General features: G+C 43.5%; 1 protein-coding gene across 1 annotated transcript in view; it reads left to right on the forward strand.

Moving 5' to 3' along the window:
* Positions 1 to 19,902, forward strand: part of LOC140727244 (thrombospondin-type laminin G domain and EAR repeat-containing protein-like) — an 87,267-nt gene that overhangs the window by 9,531 nt on the left and 57,834 nt on the right. The window contains exons 2-4 of the mRNA XM_073044508.1: positions 9,170 to 9,390; positions 15,410 to 15,648; positions 17,154 to 17,244. Coding sequence (XP_072900609.1) covers positions 9,170 to 9,390; positions 15,410 to 15,648; positions 17,154 to 17,244 — 551 coding nt within the window. The remainder of the gene's footprint in view (positions 1 to 9,169; positions 9,391 to 15,409; positions 15,649 to 17,153; positions 17,245 to 19,902) is intronic.

Raw genomic sequence — 19,902 nt, forward strand, 5'->3', positions numbered from 1 at the left:
AACATTCCTCTTTACCTCTGTTCTAAAAGGCTGCCCCTCAGTTTTGAGGCTGTATCCTCTAGATCTGGATACCCCCACCACAGGAAACATTCTCTCCACATCCACCCTATCTAGTATTGTCAACATTAGGTAGATTTCAATGAGATCCCCCCCCCCCCCCCCACCCGTGTTCTTCTAAATTCCAGTGAGTACAGGCCCAAAGCTGCCAAACATACCTCATATATTAACCACTTCATTCCTGGAATCATCCTTGTGAACCTCCTGGACACTCTCCATTGACAATACATTCCTTTTTGAAATATGGGGCCCAAAACTGTTGACAATACTCTAAATGTCTTATAAAGCCTCCACATTATCTCCTTGCTTTTATATTCTATTAAGACCATAAGCCCATAAGACACAGGAGCAGATTTAGGCCATCTGGCCCATTGAGTCTGCTCCACCATTCAATCATGGCTGATTCTTTTTTTAATCTCCTCCTCCATGTCCAATCAAGAACCTATCAATCTCTGCCCTAAATACACCCAATGACCAAGCTTCCACAGCTGCATGTGGCAACAAATTCTACAAATTCAGCACTCTTTGGCTAACGAAATTTCTCTGCAGCCTTGTTTTGAAAGGGCACCCCTCTACCCTGAGGCTGTGCCCTCTTGTCCTAGACTCTCCCACCATGGGAAACCTCCTTTCCAAATCTACTCTGTCTAGGCCTTTCAACATTCGAAAGGTTTCAATGAAATCCCCCCTCATCCTTCTGAATTCCAGCAAGTACAGACCCAGAGCCACTAAACATTCCTCGTAAGATAACTCATTCCTGGAATCATCCTTGTAAACCTCCCTGAACTCTCTCCAATGCCAGCACATCTTTTCTAAGATGAGGGGCCCGAGACCGTTCACAATACTCAAGGCGAGGCCTCACTAGTGCCTTATAAAGCCTCAGCATCGCATCCTTGCTCTTGTATTCTAGATTTCTTGAAATGAATGCTAACATGGTATTTGCCTTCCTCACCACCAACTCAGGCTGTGAGTTAACCTTCCGGGTGCTCTACACAAGGACTCCCAAGTCCCTTTGCATCTCAGATTCCTGCATTTTCTCCCTGTTTAGAAAATAGTCCACACATTTATTTCTACTACCAAAGTGCATGAGTATGCGTTTTCCAACATTGTACTTCATTTGCCACTCTCTTGCCCATTCTCCTGATCTGTCTAAGTCCTTCTGCATTCTACCTTTTTCCTCAACACTGCCTGCCCCTCCACCAACCTTTGTATCATCTGCAAACTTGGCAACAAAACCACCTATCCCATCATCTAAATCATTGATATACAGCATAAAAAGAAATGGTCCCAACACCGACCCCTGCAGAACACCACGAGTCACTGGCAGCCAACCAGAAAAGGATCCTTTTATTCCCACTTGCTGCCTCCTACCAATCAGCCAATGCTCTAACCATGTTAGTAACTTTCCTGTAATACCATGGGCTCTTAACTTGGTAAGCGCCTCATGTGTGGCACCTTGTCAAATTCCCCAGGAAATAAATGCCAACATTGCATTTGCCTTCTTTACCACAGGTTCAACCTGTAAATTAACCTTCTAGGAGTCTTGCACGAGGATTCCCAAATCCCTCTCCACCTCTGATATTTGAACCTTCTCCTCATTTGGATAATAGTCCATACTATTGTTCCTTTTATGAAAATGCATTATCATACATTTCCCAACACTGTATTCCATCTGCCTTTTTTCCCATTCTTCCAGTTTGTCTAAGTCCTTTTACAATCACATTACTTCCTCAGTACTACCTACCCCTCCATCTATCTTCATATCACCTACAAACTTTGCCACAAAGCCATCAGTTTCATTATCTAAATCACTGACAAACAATTGTGAAAAATAACGGTTCCAATACTGACCCCTGGGAACACCACTAGTCACCAGCAGTCAACCAGAAAAGGCCCCCTTTATTCCCAGATGCTGCCTCCTGTCTGTTAGCCATTTCTCTATCTGTTTCAGTATCTTTCCTGTAACGCCAAAGGATCTTATCTTGTTAAGCATCCTCACATGTGGCACCTTATCAAAGGCCTGTGGAAAATCCAAGTAAATGAGATCCACTGCCTCTCCTTTGTCACCGTGCTTTTCACTTCCTTGAAGAACTCAGATTTTTCAGGCAAGATTTCCTTTTACAGAACCCATGCTGACTTTGACTTATTTTATCATTAGTCTGCAAGTACCCTGAAAACTCATTCTTAATAATAGACTCCAACACCTTCCCAACCACTGAGGTTTGGCTAACTGGCCTATAATTTCCTTTCATTTTCCTTCCTCTCTTCTTAAAGAGTGGAGTGACATTTGTGATCTTCCAGTTCTCTGGGACCATGCCAGAATCAGGTGATTCTTGAAAAATCATGACCAATGTATCTGTTATCTCTTCAGCAACCTCTCTCAGGACTCTGGGATGCGGTCCATCTGGTCCAGGTGACTTATCAACCTTAAGACCTTTGAGTTTGCCTAGCATTTTTCCTCTGTAATAGCAATGGTACTCACTCCCCATTTCTTTGTCCTCCATTACTACCTCACCAGCATCACTTTCCAGTTGTCCAATATCAATTCTCACCTCCCTTTTACTCTTTATACAACTGAAAAAAAACTTCTAATATCCTGCTTTATATTATTGGATAGTTTGCCCTTGTATTTCATCTTTGCCCTTCTTGTATAGCTTTTTAGTTGCCTTTTGTTAGATTTTAAAAGCTTCCCAATCATCCAACTTCTTACTCACTTTTGGTACCTTACTTGCCCTTTCATTGGCTTTTATGCAGTCCCTGACTTCCTTTGTCAGCCACAATGGCCTACCATGAGGACATCTGCAGATGCTGGAAATTCAAACAACACACAAAATGCTGGTGGAACACAGCAGGCCAGGCAGCATCTATAAGGAGAAGCACTGTCGATGTTTTGGGCCGAAACCCTTCGTCAGGACTAACTGAAAGGAAAGATAGTAAGGGACTTGAAAGTAGTGGGGGGGAGGGGGAAATGTGAAATGATAGGAGAAGACCGGAGGGGGTGGGATGAAGCTAAGAGCTGGAAAGGTGATTGGCAAAAGTGATACAGAGCTGGAGAAGGGAAAGGATCATGGGACGGGAGGCCTCGGGAGAAAGAAAGGGGGGGGGGGGAGCACCAGAGGGAAATGGAGAACAGGCAGACTGATGGGCAGAGAGAGAGAAAAAAACAAACAACTAAATATGTCAGGGATGGGGTAAGAAGGGGAGGAGGGGCATTAACGGAAGTTAGAGAAGTCAATGTTCATGCCATCAGGTTGGAGGCTACCCAGCCGGTATATAAGGTGTTGTTCCTCCAACCTGAGTGTGGCTTCATCTTGACAGTAGAGGAGGCTGTGGATAGACATATCAGAATGGGAATGGGACATGGAATTAAAATGTGTGGCCACTGGGAGATCCTGCTTTCTCTGGCGGACAGAGCATAGGTGTTCAGCGAAATGGTCTCCCAGTCTCCGTCGGGTCTCACCAATATATAAAAGGCCACACCGGGAGCACTGGACGCAGTATACCACACCAGCTGACTCACAGGTGAAGTGTCATCTCACCTGGAAGGACTGTCTGGGGTCCTGAATGGTGGTGAGGGAGGAAGTGTAAGGGCAGGTGTAGCACTTATTCTGCTTGCAAGGATAGGTGCCAGGAGGGAGATTGGTGGGAAGGGATGGAGGGGACGAGTGGACAAGGGAGTCGCGTAGGGAGCAATCCCTGTGAAAAGCAGAAAGGCAGGGGGAGGGAAAAATGTGCTTGGTAGTGGGATCCCGTTGGAGGTGGCGGAAGTTATGGAGAATTATACGTTGGACCTGGAGGCTGGTGGGGTGGTAGGTGAGGACAAGGGGAATCCTATCCCGAGTGGGGTGGCGGGCGGATGGGGTGAGGGCAGATGTGCGGAAAATGGGAGAGATGCGTTTGAGTGCAGAGTTGATGGTGGAAGAAGGGAAGCCCCTTTGTTTAAAAAAGGAAGACACCTCCTTCATCCTGGAATGAAAAGCCTCATCCTGAGAGCAGATGCGGTGGAGATGGAGGAATTGTGAGAAGGGGATGGCATTTTTGCGAGAGACAGGGTGGGAAGAGGAATAGTCCAGGTAGCTGTGAGAGTCTGTAAGAAAGCCTACCCCTGCCTTTTGGGAACAACTACTCTGTAGGACATATCTATCCAGTGCCTTGTGAACTATTCCTAGAAATTTCAGCCATCTCTGCTCTGCCGTCATCCCCGCCAGTATCCTCCTCGAATCCACCTGGGAAAGCTCCGCTCTCATGCCTCAGTAATTCCCTTTATTCCATTGTGATACTGATACATGTGACTTGTGCTTCTCCCTTGCAGATTGCAGTATGAATTCAATCATATTATGATCACTGTCTCCTAAGGGTTCCTTTACATTAAGCTCCCAAATAAGATCTGGGTTATTACACAATACCCAATCTAAGATAGCCTTTCCCCAAGTAGGCTCAGGCACAAGCTGCTCTAAAAAGCCATATTGTAGGCATTCAATAAATTCCCCTCTTGTAATCCGACACCAACCTGATTTTCCCAATCCCTTGCATATTGAAATCCTCCATTACAATTGTCTCATTACCCTTATTACATGCCCTTTCCAGCTCTCTTTGCAATCTCAACCCCACATCTTGGCTACTATTTGGAGGCCCATATATGATTCCCGTAATGGTTTTTTACCCTTACAGTTTCTTAACTCCACCCACAAAGATCCAACATTCTCTGATCCCATGTCACCTCTGTCTAAAGATGTAATTTCATCTTACCTTCCTGTCTGTCCTTTCGGTACAAAGTATATCTATTGATGTTGAGCTCCAAACTATGACCTTCTTTCAGCCACGACTCTGATGCCCACAACACCATCCTGACCAATCTCTAATTTCGCCACAAGTTCGTCCACCTTATTCCAATTGCTACGCGCACTTTTAGTCCTGCATTCTTTGCCCTTTTGAATTTTGCCTCTGTGGTACAATTTAACTCTTTGTCTTACCTAATATAAAACAACATCAGATAAAACAAACAGCAAATGACAATACATATATATTGTGTCAGTTAAGAGAGAATGAGATAAACCAGATCATGAAAGATTAGTTTGAGGTGATTTAAAATGTGTCAAATGAGAAAGGATGATATGATGTGACACAGATGAGAGCACATACGAAGTGATGGTGAGAATTGAGTATATTTAAATAAACAACACACTGAGATATAGATAATGACCATACCAGTTTCAATCTTATGAGTAAAAATGCCCTGTAGAGCATAGCTGATAATATTTGTATTTTATTGGTACAGTTAATTTTTAATAGTCTAGAATGCTTTGGAAAGCTTGTGAATGGAGCTATATTGAGTGACAAATAAGAATAGGACGGTGTGAAGCAGCAGATAAGAAAGTTACAATATAAAGTTGATTAGTGAAAGTGAGAAAATTCAAACTGGGGTACAATGGGACAATATACATAGAGAAGGATGGATTAGAAATGATTAGATCTTTGATTGGAGCAACCTCATAATCGCTGAATCAGAACAAAGTTTCAAAACCAGTCACACAGTCCTGAGAGAAAAATGAGTATTTAAACAGCCAACACAAGGAAAGAACTTCACTGAGACCCCCTCTTCAATAATGGTGAAATTCAAAAAGGCGAGGGTGAAGCTTCCTTAACCAACTTAATCTAGAAAAGCTGAATGCGTATGTGGTTATTAACGTTCTCTTGAGGTCACTATTGTCAAAGAATCTGATGTCATCCAATTTGACTCAAACCAGCTGATATGATGCACCTGATCAGAATCAGGTTTATTATCACTTTTATACAGTGTGTTGTAAATTCTTTTGTTTTGTGACAGCAGTACGGTGCAATATTTATTAGGTCCAGGAGGTTCGTGGTCTTCAGCTGCTGTAGCCCATCCACTTCAAGGTTCAACATGCTGTGTGTCAGAGATGCTCTTCTGCACACCATTGTTGTAACACATGGTAACTTGGGTTACTGTCATCTTCCTGTCAGCTTGAACCAGTCTAACCATTCTTCTCTGACCTCTTATTAACAAAGCATTTTTGCCCACTGAACTGCTGCTCACTGATTTTTTTTTTGTTTATTGGACTGTTCACTGTTAACTCCAGAGACTGTAGTGCATGAAAATCCCAGGGGATCAGCAGATTCTGAGAATCTCAAACCTCCTGGTCTAGCACCAACAATAATTCCACAGTCAAAATCACTTAGATCATGTTTCTTCCCCATTCTGACATTTGGTCTGAACAACTGAACCTCTTGACTAGGTCTGCATACTTTTATGCATTGAGTTGCTGCTACATGATTGGCTGATTAGATATTTGATTGAATAAGCAGGTGTACAGGTGTACTTAATAAAGTGGCCACTGAATGTATGTGAATATTACATGTTAATTCATAGAATCGGATATTAATTTAGAACATAAAATCAGAATTGTACCCAGAGATCTAGAACTATACAATACGTCCAGGTACAACCCAAAGAAGTCTATTTTAAGGGTAAAAACAATTCCCATTGAGGTTAAGGAATCGGATGTGCATCTTCTCTAGCAGGTTTGCAGGCCATTACTTCCTACAGTGTGAAACCTAACAATGGCTGTGATGCTTCTTCCCAGATGAGCTCAACGCCTTTGCACCTTTTGAAAGGGAGAATAAAACTACAGCTGTGTGAATCCCTGTGCCATCTGGTGATCCTGTGATCTCTGTCTCGGAGGCTGATGTCAGAATATCTTTCAGGAGGGTGACTCTTTGTAAGGCGTCAGACCCTGATGGTGTACCTGGTGGGGTTCTGAAGACCTGTGCCAACCAATTGGTGGGAGTTTTCAAGGACATTGTCAATTTCTCACCTGCTTCAAATGGCTGACAATCATTTCAGTGCCCAAGAAAAGCAAGGTGAGCTGCTTCAAAGGCTATCATCCAGTTGCACTCACATCTACAGCGATAAGGTGCTTTGAGAAGTTTGTCATGGCTAGAATCAACTCCTGCCTGAGCAAGGACCCATCCTGCTGCAATTTGCCTATCATCATGAAAGGTCTACAGCAGATGCAATCTCACTGGCTCTCCACTCAGCCTTGGATAACCTGGACAATAGTAATACCTACATCAGGCCACTCAGTGTTCAACACAATCACACCCTCAGTTCTAATCACAAGCTCCAACATCCGGTCCTCTGTACCTCCCTCTGCAGCTGGATTCTTGACTTCCTGGCTGAGACCCCAGTCTCTACAAATCAGAAATAACGTCTCCTCCTCGCTGATGATCAACACTGGTACACCTCAAGGATGTGTGCTTAGCCCACTCCTCTACTCTCCTTATACCCATGACTGTGTGGCTAGACATAGCTCAAACACCATCTATAAATTTGCTGACCACACAACTATTGTTGGCAGAATTTGAGATTGTGGCGAGGAAGCGTACAGGATGACATAGATCAGCTGGTTGAGTAGTGTTGCACTTAATGTCAGTAAGACCAAGGGATTGATTGTGAAGTTCGGGAAGGGGGAGTCAAGGGAACACACACTAGCACTCATCAAGGTATCAGCAGTGAAAAGGGTAAGCAGGTTTATGTTCCTGGGTGTCAATGTCTCCAAGGATCTAACCTGAGCCCAACATATTGACGTAATTACAAAGAAGACATGATAAATAGCTATATTTCATTAGGAGTTTGAGGAGACTTGGTATGTCACTAAAGATACTAACAATTTTCTACAAATGCACCCGGGAGAGCATTCTAACTGGTTGCATCACTGACTGGTATGGAGGGGCCAAAGCTGCAGAAAGTTGTAAACTCAGCCAGCTCCATCATGGGAACTATTCTCCCCAGCACTGAGGACAGCTTCAAAATGCGATCTCAAAAGGGCAGCATCCATTACTGAGGACCCCCATCAACCAGGACACACCCTCTTCTCATTGCTACCATCAAGGAGGTGGTACAGGAGCCTAAAGACACACTCAACATTTCAGGAACAGCTTCTTCCCCACTGCCATAAGATTTCTAAATGGGCAACGAACCCATGAACAGAACCTCAGTATTTTTAATCTTTTCTTGTTGTCCTATTTGTTTAATTTAATTTATATATATATACTTATTGTAATTTATAGTTTTTATTATTATGTACTGCAATGCACTGCTGCCATGACATATTTCATGACGTATCCCAGAGATATTAAACCTGATTCTGATTTTGAACCTCCAGTGAGTATAGCCCAATAACAGCAAATGCTCCTCATACATTAACTCTTTCATTCCTGGTATCATTCTTGAAAACCTCCTGAGTCCTCTCCAATACCAGCACATCCTTTCTTAGACTTGGGGTCCAAAACTGCTCACAATACGCCAAATGCACGATACTCCACGGCAATCCTGTAGTTGTGTGCTGTCCAGGTTGTTTGTAGGGGAAGCACTCTGGTCAAAGTATATAAGCCACGGTTAATTTAGAAGGTTATGAAAGGAGAGCGAACTGTCCAGTGGTACAGCTGGCACTGCCTCTGGTCCAGTTCTGCCCTTGGGTGCTGTCTGAGTGGAGTGAGCATGTCCTCCCTGTGAATGTCAGTGTTCCCTTTAGAGTACTTCACATTCCTCACATCCAAAAGATGTGTGGGGTGATGGAATTACTGGTTACTCACCCCCTCGCGCTATAGGTGAGTAGCAGAATCCGGGGAGTTGTTGGGAATGGGAGCAGGGTGGATGGAGAATAAAAATGAGATTAGTCTAGGGCTTCTGTAAATGGTGTTCACTTGGTGGCTGCAAAGTGTGTCTGCAGGTTGTGGAGTCAGTTCATTGATGAGGTGAGTGAAGTTATCCACTTTGGTTCGGGAGCCTGATGGTTGAAGGGTGACCCCTGTTCCTGAACCTGGTGATGTGGGACCTAAGGCTCCTGTACCTCCTTCCCAATGGTGTTAGCAAGAAGACAGCGAGGATTGGATGATGGGTGCTGTTTTCTTGTTGCAGTGCTCTTTCTAAATAGTGGGGAGGGCTTTGCCTGTAATGGCCATACCAGGCTGTGACGCAGCCAGGATACTTCTCAGGCTCTAGAACTCCACGAGTATAATTCTAGCATTGCAATAAATTACCGCCTGCTGATGCACTCCAGTTTCTGTCATTAACATTAGTGACTCTTTTCAGATTTACAACCACTGGATCTCCTATCAGAAGTTGCTGAAGCCCCTCGAATGGAGATATATGGAATCAGGATGGTCCAGGAACATGGCGTCCGTGGGCTGCGATTCAGTAAGGATACCAAGGCAGTCAGCTTCTCTGCCTCTCTCATCTTCAAAGTCTGTCATTACTTCCCAGCAGAATTCTCCATTGTCATCACACTGAAACTGAACAGCATAACATTAAAGGTACTTCCGAAACTGGTGGGGTATTAATAAGCTACTTGACACACCGCCCTTGAAGTTTGTTTAGTCACCGACAAGAGACCTGGCATTGAACATTGAGAAATGAGTCTATAACGAAAATATAACAAATATAACAGATACACTCAGGTGCAACATTGCCAAAAAAAAACATTTGAACGTTTGATGGCTCTGGGCCAGTACTCACTGGAGTTTAGGGATTGGACAGACATCTATCCACTGGAGATCAGAAGAGCGAATGATGATTCCATTGAAGTATAAGGTCCTGAGGGATGTTGGGATAGTGCACGTGGAGAAGATGTTTCCTTCTCCTGGAGAGTCTGAAACTAGGGGTCATATTTAAAGGAAAAGGTTGTTGCCTATTTAAGATAGAGATTAAGTTATTTATTTTCTTTCAGAAGACTGTTAATCTTTTGAACTCCTTTAAACCGTAGAGGAAGTAGTCTGACTATTATTAGAAAGGTATGTAAGTTCTTGAGAAGCATAGCTTCAGGCGGACAAGAGTATGAAGTAGAGTGTGCAGTCAGATGATAAACACGAGAGATTCTGCAGATGCTGGATATCATGAGGAACATATACAAAGTGCTGGAGGAACTCTAGAGGTTAGGCAACCTCTATGGAGAAGAATAAACAGCCGACATTTCAGGCCGAAACCCTTCAGGACTGGACAGGAAGGGGGCAGTAGCCCTCATGATTGTGTTGAATAGTGGTCTATCCTTGCTTCACTTTGCAACAACAAGGACACATGAACCCTAACAGCAAATGGCAGAAGGCACTATAATATCAACATTGTTTCTCTGTGCTTCAATGCCGACAGGTTTGCTGATACTTCCATCTTGTTTCAGGTTTTCATAATCCACAGTATTTTCTTTCCTATGAAAGTCACAGAGAGATACAACATGAAAACAGACCATTCAGCCTGTCGAGTCTGTGCTAGCCATCAAACACCCAATTACACTGATCTACATTAATCCCAATTTTTTACTCTTTGCACATTCTCATCAAATCCACCCCCCAACTCCCACACTCACCCCATCCCCCACCGATTCTGCCACTCACCTATATGTACCGAAATTTACACTGGCCAATTAACCTATTTTTGCAGGACGGCCATATATTAGCAGCACATCAACGACCCTAAAGGACTCTACTGTTCCTTCCAACAATCAGATCATAAAACGCAGGAGCAGAGTTAGGGCACGTGCTCTTTGAGTCTGCTCTGCTGTTTGATCATGGCTGATCTATTATCCTTCTCAATCCTGTTCTCCTGCCTTTTCCCTGTAACCTTTGCTGTCCTTACTAATCAAGAACCTATCAACCACTGCCTTAAATATAACCAGTGACTTGGCCTGAACAACCATCTGTGGCAATGAATTCCAAGATTAGATTGAATTGAATTGAATTCTCTTTATTTCTTACATCCTTCACATACATGGGGAGGAAAACTTTACATTACATCTCTGTCTAAATGTGTAATCATAGCAATTTGTAATAATTTATAATAAATAGAACAGTCAATGTAATATAGAGTACACTCAAATCAGTGTGAGTTAATCAGTCTGATGGCCTGGTGGAAGAAGCTGTCCCAGAGCCTGTTGGTAACTGCGGTACTGTTTACCGAATGGTAGCAGCTGGAGCAGTTTGTGGTTGGGGTGATTCAGGTCCCCAATAATCCATCGGGCCCTTTTTACACACCTGTCTTTGTAAATGTCCTGTATAGTGGGAAGTTCACAACTACAGATGCACTGAGCTGTCCGCACCACTCTCTGCCGAGTCCAGCGATTAAGGGAGGTACAGTTCCCATAACAGGCAGTGATGCAGCCAGTCAGGATGCTCTCAGTTGTGCCCCTATAGAAAGTTCTTGGGATTTGGGGGCCCATACCAAACTTGCTCAACCGTCTGAGGTGAAAGAGGTGCTGTTGTGCCTTTTTTACCACACAGCTGGTGTGTACAGACCACGTGAGGTCCTCGGTGATGTGGATGCTGAGGAACTTGAAGCTGTTTACCCTCTCAATCCCAGATTCATTGATGTCAATAGGGGTTAGCCTGTCTCCATTCCTCCTGTAATCCACAACCAGCTCCTTTGTTTTTGCGACATTGAGGGAGAGGGAGAAGTTGTTTTCTTGACACCACTGTATCAAGGTGATGACTTCTTCCCTGTAGGCCACCTCGTTATTGTTTGAGATTAGGCCAATCAATGTAGTGATGTCAGCAAATTTAATTAGCAGATTAGAGCTGTGGGTGGCAACACAATCATGGATATACAGGGAGTAAAGGAGGGGTCAGTGCACAGTCCTGAGGGGCTCCTGTGTTGAGAGTGAGAGGGGTGGAGGTAAGGGATCCCATTGTCACAACCTGCTGGCAATCTGACAGGAAGTCCAGGATCCAGCTGCACCAAGGTCTCTGAGCTCCTGTCGAGCCTGGCTGGAATTATGGTGTTGAATGCTGAACTGTAGTCCAAGAACAGCATTCTCACATAAGCATCCTTCTTGTCCAGATGTGTAAGGACGGTATGTAGAGCTGTGGCTACTGCATTGCCTGTCAATCGGTTGTGTTGATAGGTGAATTGTAGGGGGTCCAGTGTGGGTGGTAGCATGCTGCAGATGTAATCGTTGACCAGCCTCTCAAAACATTTGCTTATTATTGAGGTGGGTGCGACAGGATGCCAGTCGTTCAGACATGTTACCTTGGTCTTTTTTGGTACAGGGACAATGTTGCATGTTTTGAAGTAGGAGGGCACTCTACACTGGGAGAGGGATTAAAAATGTCTGTAAACACCCCAGCCAGTTGTACCACGCACATCCTGAGTAGTCGCCCTGGGTTGCCATCTGGTCCCACAGCCTTGCGACTTTCCACTCGTTGAATTGACCACCCTCTGGCTAAGAAATGTCTTATCTCTGTGCTAAAGGACCACCATTCTATTCTGAATCTGTGTCCTCTGGTCCTAGGCCCTCCCACTATTGGACACATCCTCCTCCATATCAACTCAATATTAGGTAGGTTTCAATGAGTTCACCCCTAAACTGAACAGGTGAACAGGTCACCCAACCACCAAATGTTCACAAGAAAGAAAATGCCGAAAAACTGAACGAGACCACTAAAAAGTACAACTCAATCACGTAAATCTCAGAACATCGAACGGTCCTTCCATGACTCAGAACTAATGCCTGATCCGAATGCCCAGTGGCCTCTATTGTGAGCAACCGCTAACCCCTTCCGCATTCACCTCGGTGGCCTCTGTTGGAGTTGATCACTGACTGTCCAGCTCCGTTGGGAGCGATTGCTGACACCCTCCGCATTCCCCTCGGTGGCCTCTGTAGGGAGAGATCACTGACCCCATTTTGAAATGGAGTCATTCATGACCCTGCTTCCTGTCTCTGGTCTTTTCCAAGAGTCGGCTTGTGTTCCCGATCCTTTTCGGGTCCACGTCTCTGATCTCCACAAGGCAGCTCTCCAGACACAGCAGGGACACTAGATCATTCAATTGAGTTCCATCTGCACATCACAGGCCCCTGCAGTTTTTGTAACACAAACAAGACAAAAAGAACAAGCAGAAGGCGTAGAAAAAAAACACAGAAATTATTTTAAAGATTTGCCATTGGAAGATGACGCCGAATTCTCAATAGGGATACTAAAGTTAAGTTCTCTTTCCCAATCATTTTTAATCTTATAAAAAGCCTCTGAACGTATTTTCATAATTATATTGTAAACATCTGATATCACACCTTTCTGAAAAGGATTTAGTTCTAACAGTTTCTCCAAAATACCCGAAGGAACAAGATTTGGAAAGGTAGGAAGTACTGTGTTTTAAAAAAAAAAAAAATTCCTAATCTGTAAATATCTAAAAAAAATGAGATCTAGGCAAATTATATTTATTAGATAATTGTTCAAAAGACATAAAACAATTGTCCAAAAATAAATCAGAAAATCGTAGTATACCTTTAGTCTTCCAAGCTGAATAAGCTTGGTCCATAATAGAGGGATGAAAAAAGAATTTGGATACATTAGGAATTGCTAAAACAAATTGATTCAACCCAAAAAATTTCCGAAATTGAAACCATATACATAAAGTGTGTTTAACTATCGGACTGTCAATTCGTTTATGCAATTTAGAAAGAGCAAAGGGAAGAGAAGTCCCTAAAATAGAACCCAATGAAAATCCTTGTACAGATTTAGGATCAGAGTTGGGGACACTGATGATACTTTGTCTTTTTATAGATACTATAAACAGCCCATTTTTTTCTCTTTCCCTTTTTCCTTTTTTTGTCTTTATTAGTTAGTGATTAGTTTGTTAAATTATTTTTTCTTAGGGTAATAATTTTTTTTCTCTCTTTTTCTCTTTTCTGTTTTTTTCAACATGATATACCTAGTTTTTTTTTGTTTCGTTTATATGATAGTTGTATCATTCATGATTTGGGAGTACTTAACTATATTGTACTTATTGCTTGTGTATCCTTTTATGTTCATTTTAATTTTGTAATTTTGTAATCCCAATAACTATGTATTAATCTTATCATGTTGATATTAATAAAAAGATTGAAAAAGAAAGGAAGATGACGCCAGAGGAATCCTGTTTGCTGGCACCATCTTGACCAGAAACAGGAAAGATGCTAGTGTGGATAGAAGATTGGCTGACTGGCGGGAGACAAAGAGAGGGAATAAAAGAGCCTTTTTTTTTCTGGTTGTTTGCTGCATGGACCAACTATTGCTCTGAGCACTAAATTTTTACATGGCCTGAAAACTGCGTGGCATTTGAATACAACATCATATGAAAGAAAATTCCAACTGCATGGCACCAAAGGCAATGAGCGTGGGGGCATTTCAACTCCTACACAGCTTAGAGGGAACAGTGCTAGTGGTGACTGGTGTTGGGACCACTTCTTTTCACGTTATATGTCAATGAAGTGGATGACAGAATTGATGGCTTTGTGCCAAGCTGGTGAACAATATAAAGATGGTTGGAGGGGCAGGTAGTGTTGAGGAAATGGGAAATCTGCAGAAGAACTTAGATTAGGAGAATAGGCAAAGAGGGTTCAGATGGAATACAGTTGAGTTAAGTGCATGGTCATGCGCTTTGGTAAAAGGAATAAAGTCTCAAAGTGTTTTCTAAATGGGAGACCAATTTAGAAATCAGAGGTGCAAAGGGATTTGGGAGTCCTCATTCAGGATTCCCTGAAGTTTAACTTGCAGATTGAGTTGGTGGTGAAGAAGGCAACTGCAATGTTAGCCCTCATTTCAAGAGGACTAAAATATAAAAGCAAGGATGTATTACTGAGGCTTTATAAGGCTCTGGCCAGACTGCACTTGCAGCGTTGTGAGCAGTTTTGTCGCCTTATCTCAGAAAGGATGCGCTGTGGTTGGAGAGGGTCCAGAGGAGGCTTGCAAGAATGATCCTGGGAATGAAAAGAGGAGCGCTGGATGGCTCTGGGACTGTACGCATTGGAGTTCAGAAAAATGAGGGAATCTCAGTGAAATGTAACAGATATTGAAAGGCCTTTATAGACGAAATGTGGAGAGGATATTTTCTGGAGGGTGAGTCAAGGACCAGAGGGCACAGACTCAGAATTTCAGGACATCCTTTTGGAGCGGAGACGAGAAGGAATTTCTTTAGCCAGAAGGTGGTGAATCTGTGGAATTTCATTGCCCCAGATGGTTGTGGAGGCCAATTATTTGGAAAAATTTAAAGTGGAGGTTGATAGGTTCTTTATTAGTGAGAGTATCACAGGTTACAAGGGAGAAGTCAGGAGAACGGTCTTGAACAGGATAATAAACCAATCTTGATGGAATGGTGGTGCAGACTTGATGGACGGAATGGCCTAATTCTGCTCCTGAGCCTGATAGTTTTATTTTTAGTGCTTGCAATGAAGCTGCACAATGCAAATCTCAGACTAGAGCTGGGATCAGTGCATGGAAGCAAGACACAGACACAATGGTGCTGAGATGTGTGTGTCCTATGGATGTATCGGAAAACCTGCTCATGATGTGACTTTTATTTGCTCTCTAGAAGAACGAATACATTTTGACGCTGATTGAAGAGGATTTAAACAACATGTTGCTGGGGCTGAGGATCTCGCCTGACAAGCTTCACCTGGAGTTTGCCCAGGGAGGCCTGCCCAACAGCCACAGGGAGCGCGTGACGTTCCATGACATCTACCTGGCCGACCACCAGTGGCACACCTTGGTGCTGGCTGTGTCAGCCAACTTCGTGTCTCTCACTGTGGACTGCTGCCCTCCTATTGACACGTGAGTAATGTCCCACCAAACCCTTTGGCCAAGATTGCAGCAGCCCTTTCAGCTGGCAAGTTCCAGCCCTCCACAGTCCACAGCTATTACACAACACTCCCTCACCTGCCCCTTCACACCCAGTTTCCCCATCCAGCCATCCCCTGGTCAGCAGCAGAACCCTTCTTCAATCCGTTCCTCTTGAACCCAGCTCAGCCTGGCCCAACAGCCAGACTTCCAGTCTCCGACCCTCCTTCCTCTCCACCCCGAGGTCAAATGTATCCTTCCATTTTAAAATTTAATTCACTTGTTCTCCACATGTGAACATTTCTAAATCTCCCTCTTGCCCACCTCTGAAGTGAGGAGATATGAGTCAAGTGTATTGATGAGTCTGGAGCCACGTGTGTGCCGCACTGAGTAAGGAGGGCAGATTTCCTCAGTGAGCTCCAGTCACTCCATGGTTTCTATTCCAATTAATTAATTACCTTAAATTTCCCGACTTGCTGTGGTGGTATTTGAACATGTGTCAATGTGGTCCAGAACTCTTGCTTCTGGCCAGTCACTTAACCCGCTGGTGAGATTTCTCAAAAGCAACCTGAACCAGACCCCGATTCACCTCATTTTTATTTAATAAACTCTATCAATGCGAAATGTACAAAGCAAAAGGTTTGTATGGTGTAATCTATCCCTCCCCCACACACACACACCTTCCCCCACCTTTTTCTGGGAACTTGCTACATTTTATACCATTTCATGTGTTTATCCCCCTCGATAAGATGTGGCTACAGTTTACCCAACTGCAATGTTACTGTAGTGTTCTCGTGCAGTGTGTTGAACTCTGACTAAACACCAAGTTAAACCAAAGTCAATGAGGACAGGATCGCAGTAAGATTAACCGTTTACTGTTCACTCTTCCACATTAACGTATGGTGAAAACTGTTGATAAAATAATACAAAATGTATACAGTAGCTGTTTCCTTCTTGGCATCACATTTGCATCATAAATACTTGTGAAAGTAAAACTACAACAAACTATATTACAGTAAAGTCTCATTAAAGTACAACATAGTCAGAATCTGCCTACACCATCAACAGCTTTAAATACACTTCAACACAAACTTACCAGCAACACTTTCAATAGCTGATAAAATAAATTTTATCAGCTGTCATTTCTTTTAACAGAATCAGCGTTAACATTTTTACTTCAACATATCGACTGTCATATGAACTTATGGCGTTGCTTCTATGATGTTTCTTAGAGCGTAGAAATGGAGTTTTCCTCGTGTTGATCCTGCACACACAAGCCCCCGCCTTCCCATTTCTCCAAACCGGAACTTACCCACAAGACGCGGCGAAACCGGGTGTGACGTCATCACGTGTCACAACAACTGCAACGTAGTTAACTAGAAAATATTTACAAATGAATTATTTTAAAGCGAAAATGTAATAAAGCTAAACAAATGCCTTAAGGGCAACACAGTTACTGGTCTGAACCTGTCAGAATGAGTATTGTATTTTCCACACAGGTATCTGGACATACCTTTCCCAGAATATTTAGGCACGGCAAGATCTCGATTTTACATTGGGAACAGGAGGAGACAGAAAGGACTGTTTTCAGTAAGTGCATGATAACTTGGGAACTGTGCAGATCAGTGTACTATGTTGCCTTCTGACTGAAATGCAGAGCACAAACCACATGGCTCAAGGGCAGCTTCTCTAAGACTACTGAAAGGACCTCTTTTAAACTGCAGATGAACTTTTGATCTCATCATGATAACGACATCATCGTGGCCTTTGCACTTCATTTGTTTGTCACTCTTTACATTTCCTGGAACTATATTCTTCATTCTTTTCTTTCCTTAACTTTTACTGTACTTGTGTACATGTGATGTACTAATGTAAGGATTGATGTGTCTGGTTGGCATGCAGACTTCAACATCTGGCTCACCTGCTGACATTTCCCACTTTCTCGCTGGCACTGCACCTCTACCAGAAGCACCGACCCCATTTCCCACACTCCCAAGACTGAGTGGGACCCCAGTTTCAAGGATTTAGAGGGTCATTCATATTCCCTAGGATTCATCCTTCCAGCTAGAGTTGTCTTGAGGAATCTCCTGCAGTGCACAATCCCTCAGGATGAAGGAGTTCCTGTGCATTCTAAAATCCTGTTGTGCATGTTACAGTGCATCTTCATATGGATTCACCCACATTCCATATATCCCGTCCTTCGAGTACCTCATGGACTGGATGGGATATGGCCCAGAAGAAAGAAGCTGGATACCTTCATGGGACATCCTGGACACCCCACCTTGATGGTGGACTTTTACATTCTGATCACCCTGGGCCAGCCGTTTGCAGGAGGGGTGGGGAGCGGAGGCTGGGTTCTGTCGTGGCCCTGACTGAACAGCAGCAGGCATCTGAGTTTCAGCATTCCATTTCCCTGGGGTTTGGTTAGCTGCCATTTTCCCTTTAAGACTCCATTCCAATTACTATTGCCTGCTACATTCCTTCATGGTACATAAAGGCCTTGTGCTGAGCACTCAGTGCTCAATCATAGGAGTTTGATTTCTGGTACATACTACTGTTCGTGATTTTGCCTTTGGATTTTGTTTGCGTTGTCTTATTTATTTCAAGTCTGAGTTAATTCTAGACTTTACTCTGCACGTGGGTTCACCACCATCCATAGCTCTCCCATTACACTTGCTGCATCAGCTTTAGAGTACCTGAGGTGAATAAATCATTTGTCAGAGAAGTCCATCTGGACTGTAGTGTCTCTGAAGATTCTTCACTGTTGGGCCTGTCTCTCCCTCTTGCCCTGAACTTCCCAACCACAGGCAGTGCTATGTTTTTTTGTTGTCCTGTGGTGGAACCATTGAATCATCCACTAAGTAAGTATCTTATTGATTAAAAGCTGTGCGCTACCCTGGTTGACATCTCAAAATGCAAAACTGTAGATAACAATCCAGGTGTAGCCTCACCAAGGCCCGGCATGATTGTAGTAAGATATCCCTGTCCCAGTACTAAACTCCTCTTGCTGTGAAGACAAACATACTGTCAACACTGTGTTCACAAGGCTTTTCAAATCTTTGCAAGGTTAAGCAAACTCAGAGCTAGACTTCCAAAATGGCCCCTCCATTGTGAGTTCTGTCAGAAAGAAGTTTATAAATGTTCAGAGATTCACAGATGTGCTCAAGCTTTCTTCAAGAAGTGCAACCTCCCCACAGCCATTGGCCCATAGACACTCAAAATGGGGGAGAAGTATTTGGGGTATCGTCAAGGACCTTGACTCCCTGCACCAGCAGCACAAAGAAGCCCTAGGTATGGGGGTGGAAAGAGGACACAACCTTACAAACCACCCTCCCACCATCCCACCAACCATCTGCCACTCCCATGTTGACTTTATTAGACACTACAAAATTAGAGTGGAAGCAACCCATGGTGACCCCGAGGGACTTCCTAACAAAAAGAATATATAACCCAGTCCGTAACCTATGGTACTCCTATACTGGAGGCAGTGGATGATTAAGTTGGTAGATGGACTGCTGGTAAATATTCAATTATAGGTTAAATGCTAGTTCATTTAGAGTGTGCACCATGCTAAAAGTGGTGTCACCCATAAGAGAGATAGTGGTCCTTTCTGGGAATTGTATTTACTTGTTAATTTTTATCCTAATGATCAAGTAGAGCCCTGTAATATCCTAAGTGAGGAGAATGTTAATGGATGGTCTGCTTTTCCAGAAGATCACCTATTTGACTGAGGTGAAAATGACTCTGATTTGGCAGGCCAGGAAGTGTATCCTCTACACCAGCCTTCGTCCATCCCACTAGTTACTTCACCGGTGAGCCGACTATCCTTCCCACCTGTTTATACTTCATCAGTATCCCCTTAACTGGATCTTCTCCTCAGCTATTCCATAAGGTGGCCAGTTCCACATTCCCACCATTCTCATGGGAAAGGTGGAATTCCAGAATTCCTGACTGGATTTATTGCTGGCATATTAAAGGTCTTTAACTGTAGATGCATCACCTTGTCCACTTTGTCAAGCATCATGTATCATTTTGAGATTTTCCATTAGGTCACCTGCAGCCTCCTCTTTTCTATTACAGCTGTTCCACAGAAAATACTCTAAACAATAAAGTTCTGAAAGCAAACTTCCCTCAGTTAGCATTGAGCAGGCAGGAACACTAGAGGAGTGGTCATCAAGCAGGGTGAATTCTTCTGGTGATGTGCTCGGTTAAAAGGTTGAGTTGGATGGGACGCTGAGGAAGGGGTGA

Source organism: Hemitrygon akajei, chromosome 5, assembly GCF_048418815.1.
Source record: "Hemitrygon akajei chromosome 5, sHemAka1.3, whole genome shotgun sequence".
NCBI lineage: Eukaryota > Metazoa > Chordata > Chondrichthyes > Myliobatiformes > Dasyatidae > Hemitrygon > Hemitrygon akajei.